This window comes from Eurypyga helias, unplaced genomic scaffold, assembly GCF_000690775.1.
Source record: "Eurypyga helias isolate BGI_N326 unplaced genomic scaffold, ASM69077v1 scaffold37458, whole genome shotgun sequence".
Lineage (NCBI taxonomy): Eukaryota > Metazoa > Chordata > Aves > Eurypygiformes > Eurypygidae > Eurypyga > Eurypyga helias.
In genome coordinates, this window is record NW_010269476.1 from 7069 (window position 1) to 11738 (window position 4670).

General features: G+C 51.2%; 1 protein-coding gene across 1 annotated transcript in view; it reads right to left on the reverse strand.

The window, feature by feature from the left end:
* Nucleotides 1-4513, reverse strand: part of RPN1 (ribophorin I) — a gene marked incomplete at its 5' end in the record, with an annotated part of 6845 nt that extends 2332 nt beyond the window's left edge. Inside the window, 6 exons of the mRNA XM_010158125.1 lie at nucleotides 56-194; nucleotides 443-542; nucleotides 874-1066; nucleotides 2025-2234; nucleotides 2603-2909; nucleotides 4449-4513. Of these exons, the coding sequence (XP_010156427.1) occupies nucleotides 56-194; nucleotides 443-542; nucleotides 874-1066; nucleotides 2025-2234; nucleotides 2603-2909; nucleotides 4449-4513 (1014 nt within the window). The remainder of the gene's footprint in view (nucleotides 1-55; nucleotides 195-442; nucleotides 543-873; nucleotides 1067-2024; nucleotides 2235-2602; nucleotides 2910-4448) is intronic.
* Between the last annotated feature and the right edge of the window lie 157 nt (nucleotides 4514-4670).

Below are 4670 nucleotides of genomic sequence, written 5' to 3' on the forward strand. Positions count from 1 at the left end.
GAATTCAGAGGAGGCACAACTCCTCAGGCGAACCACACAGAGTGCCCACACTCACCACGATGTCTTGGATGTGCTGCTCCACCAGGTTGTTCTTGTGTGCCACGATAACTGGACGTCCAAAAGTGTCCAGGTAAGTGTAGTGCAGCTCGTCTGAAGCACGATTGATTTCATAGGGGCTGTCCACATGGATATTCCTGCGGATAAAGCCAGAGACCCATATGACTCTAAGCTGTTTGAGACAATGTAACTTGGACTTGCCTGGCCAAGGCCAATTACGCCGTGTAAACGCCGCTCTAAAAGGAAGCAAAGCTGTGTTCCAGGGTCTCCTCCACATGCACAGGCATGGTTTTGTTTCACTGTCCTCGGGCCGTTAGAGCAGGCTGGAGAATTGCCACCAACACAGCACTGTCTGCAGTCACAAGCCAGGAGGAAGGACACTTACTTGGCACCTTCTGGCAGGACGATCTTGACAGTCAGAGAGTCCGTAACTTGCTCATCAAACACGTGGTCGACAAACCTCATTTTCAGGGCATACTGATCACCTAAGAGAGCACAGACCAGAGGGTGGTTACCATTCCTCCAAGAGCAGGGGGCAGCCTTGAAGCTCAGCTCCTAACAGAAGCAGGAGCTGAATGTGGATGGATACACTGTGCAGCAGAGGGCACTAGCTCCACTGAGTCTATTTTAACCGGATGTCTACAAAAACCTGAAGGAAGCACAGAAAAAAGGTGGATTTGCATATTCTAGGAACAATAGCTAGCAACTGCTGTTGCTAAGGTGCAGTGTACCACACCTCTGAATTCTTTACTGTACAGCAGCCACCTTTAAACACAGAAAAGGAGGTTTCTTATTCCCTTCTCCTGTGTCACCCACCGAGATTGTAGAGGTATTCATAGCTTGGCAGGTTATAGCCAATGATGTAATGGGTTTTCCATCCCCCAAAAAGCGGGAAGCGGGGACGGATTTCCATCTCCACAGAGTCATCCAGGACAAGGAGGTGGCTGGTGGAGATGTTTCCGATTTCATCTCGGTAATACACGTCCTGGGCAGCAGCTGGGAGAATAGTCTGTGTGGAGAAAAGCAACAGTCAGTGCATCGGCTGGGAGCTATTTCCAGCGAAACCGGCAAAACCAATAATGGCTGTTAAGCATCGAGAACCTGCAGTCCCACGTATGAGATGACAAAACAGCCACTCACTTGCATCGAGTGGTAAAACTGTGCTATTGTAAGCAATCAGCCACAGAAGTGACTGCCAGCACTGAAATCACTTGGCCTCTAAATCCATGTGCTTTCTCCAGCCCAGTTTCAAATATCGCAGACAGCAAGGGATCTCATCGTGCTCACCAGGACAGCAATTCCCTTTTCACTCCAGCCTGCTGCCCCAGCTGACTGAGCTTGCTGGCTTTAGGCTGAGCAAAAGGAGATTTCTGTTGGGCTGCACCACCTCAGAGAATTACAACAATCAATCCTGGAGGCTTCAAGCAGCGAGAAAAGTTTTGGTTCAGATGAAAACACATAACGCTTTTCACATCTGGCTAGCAGAGCCACTACTTTAACTCGCATTGAGTGCTCTGTGAGCAAGGAATGAATGGGTGAATTGCCAATTAATACCATTTGACATGATAAGGATATGACAGAGAAGGCAACTCTGACAGTAAGAGGGTGGGGACAGAATGAACAGTCCTTGCACAGTGGAAAATGGAAAGCAGAGCTGTCGGCACAGCAATTAATGGTTTTAGAAGGTCCCCGAGATTGCAGGGGTGGGAGTGTGGAGAAACACTCATGCCCTGGTATATGCAGTTTGTTTGGTCAACAGATACAATAAAGCATATAACCTTCTAATTCTACCTCCAAAAGCCACTGCTATCTAGCACGAGCCTTCTCTGAAAATAGATCAGAGCCTCTGCATTCCCTTATTACTTAAGTATGGTTACCAAAGAAGAAGACAGCTGTGGGATTTTTTTCCTCTGGGGTATAAGAAAGGGGGAAATCACAGTAATAATTTAAAAAGGCAAAATATCAACCTTAAAAGACTTGACAGAAGAGATCCCACTGTCTGGCTGTCTCTGGTAGTCGTATCTAGAGAAAGGCCCTTTGAGCACAGCTCCTGTGTGCTTTAAATCAACCGTCTCCTCAACCGCAATGTTCCCCCAGTGAGACACCTCGATGACCCGGGTCATACTGGTGATGGTCAGGAATGGACTGTTATTTTCATAGTGCACCTTCAGAGTGTCCTAACAGGGAGAAAAGAATTATCTGTTAGACCCAAAATAAGGAGCAGCCTCCTCTCACAATGACCTGTCTCAGTATCCCACAGAGAAACCTCCTTGAGCAACTGCAGAGGCGAAGCTGCTGTAGGGGAAGGTTTGAGCCGCCCCAGCCCAGTTCAGACAGGGCACTGGGCACCCGCGGGGCACTCACAGGTCACAACCCACACATCTGGCGGAGCTGTAACAGCGAAGGGGCTAACACACATTCAGGCTTGGCCTGCAATTGTTACGCCAAAGCCTCTGCTTCCTGCTCTCCAGGCTTGGAGACACAGCTGCCAGGTCTGCAAGACACTCCTCTGCAGAGCCACAGCCTCTTCTGCACAGACATTTACCTGGCTGTATGGAGGGATGTCCCTGAAAGGGCCGTACTCAATCACGTCCTCCATGCGGGAAGGGTTGCCCAGCTTGGTGTAACTCTCCACGTTCCTAGAGGCCAGTTTGACCCGGGTTGTTTGGGTCTTGGTGAAGTACGGTGAGTAGAAATAGTGATTTCCTTCAAAGACCACAAACTGCTTCTCGCTCTGGGTGATGTGGGTGGGGTAGGGTTGCAGGACGTGCGTGAAAACCATTTCAACAGATACACGGACCTTCGCTCCTGGTGCCAAAGGAGATGGCAGCTTCACCGAGAAGAATTTTCCACTGGAAGGGAGAAGAATAGCTAAGTCCTGTGAGATCTCCCATGAGAGAACAATCAGATCCAAGCCCTGCAACATCTCCCGTGGTTGGGAGCCCATACGCATGTGGAGCGTGACTGGGGCCAACAGAGCCCATATATCACATGTGGAGCGTGACTGGGGCCAACATTTTACTTCCTCCTCCAAGGCATGGATGCCTTGTCCCAGAGGGTGTGCTTGCTCCGGACTGGGGAAGCAGGACAGGGGGCAGCAGAGGGTGAACCACGTCCAGGCACCGCTAGTCTTTTGTTTCGACGACACACGCGTCCCCTATTGGAAGGGGAACAGTGACGTGCTCCCCTCCCACGTTCTGCATTTATAAAGCATGCTTCAGCAGAGGTGTTTTCATTCTCCTCCAGATGACAAGAACGATTGGAATTGGAGGAAGCACATGCCAGTGTCCAGAAGACAAATCACAAACATCTCGAGCACCTCTTCCCACAAAGCCTGTTCATCTCAGCTTTGTGCCCACAGATCTGAAACTACGGAAGGGGCAGGAACTATGAGCATGGGTTTGGACTGAGGTACTACAGAAAGAAACGAGATTTCAGACCTCTAAGGATGCACTGGATGGACTAAGGTGGTGACAGAAGACAACAGGCTTCAAATCGTGGCCCAAGAGTAGGATCACCAGAGCCCTCCGGCTGTCAGAAAGCCTGGCAACTGAACTCCACACCTCTGAAACCCAGCAGCAGCGTACGTCTGACACGCTTTACAAGCGCCCTGTATTTCTCAGCTCTCACAGCTCAGAAAGCACCTGCCGGCCCAGCCGTGCTGTCTACGCGCCATATCCCAAGCTTGGCAGTCCTGAGCCTCACACGGAAGACTGCACCCTCTCCCCCTGCAGCGGGCAACAGCCCACGCTGGGCCGCAGCATCCAGCGCGGTGGGGTACCCCCCACGTCGCAGAGCAGTGCTCTGGGGTCGCAGCCAGAGAGCACTTACAGTCTCTCTGTGATCACCACTGCCAAGCACCTGAGACCTCAACAGGGAGCAGGGGGTAAGAGCAGGACCACAGCTGTAATACTGCTCTTCCCCGATGCCCCTTTAATACAGGAACGGGGCACTTAAGGCACTGATGACAGGAGACTAAGCACAGCTGAGCCCCCTGAGGGCAGCTGAACTGCATTTGAGAGATTCTCTTACAGGGCTCTCTCCTCACCAGCAGTCCTGGGTGGCTGTGGGAATTGGGTACGTGCCGGCCTCAGTGCAGAGATCTTAAACCACATTTGCTGTTTCCCAAGGAAAAGCATCTGAGGGAAGGGAATGACTGCGACTGGAGGGGCCTCCTGGGCTGCAGGAACTGTGCATGGCTGCTTGTGTCAGCTGTGCTCCCTGGCTACGTAGCATCCCGGGATGCTGCCCGAGTGCAGAGTGGATCTTTTCAGGGACTCAAGGATGTGTAGGTACGTAGTACTGGGGTAGTATTTTTTGCTTCACTGTGAGGATGATGGTGGAACTCCCATGCACAACTCCAGGTACTAACCTTGGAGGCTAACACTCACCTTTTGCCCTTAACTTTAGTCTCTCTCACTTCCAAGGTGTTTTCCTCCTCTTCCTCACCCTTTACCTGTTCCAAAAACAACAGACTGATCAGTGCGCTGCCGTTTAAAAGGAGTAACGGGTCCGTGGGCAAATATCACGTAGTTTCTATCTGCTTTTTAGGGGGATGCCCCCAGCAAGTACAAGCTGATACAAGTACAAGGGCCTGCAAGGAAGCTGGGGGG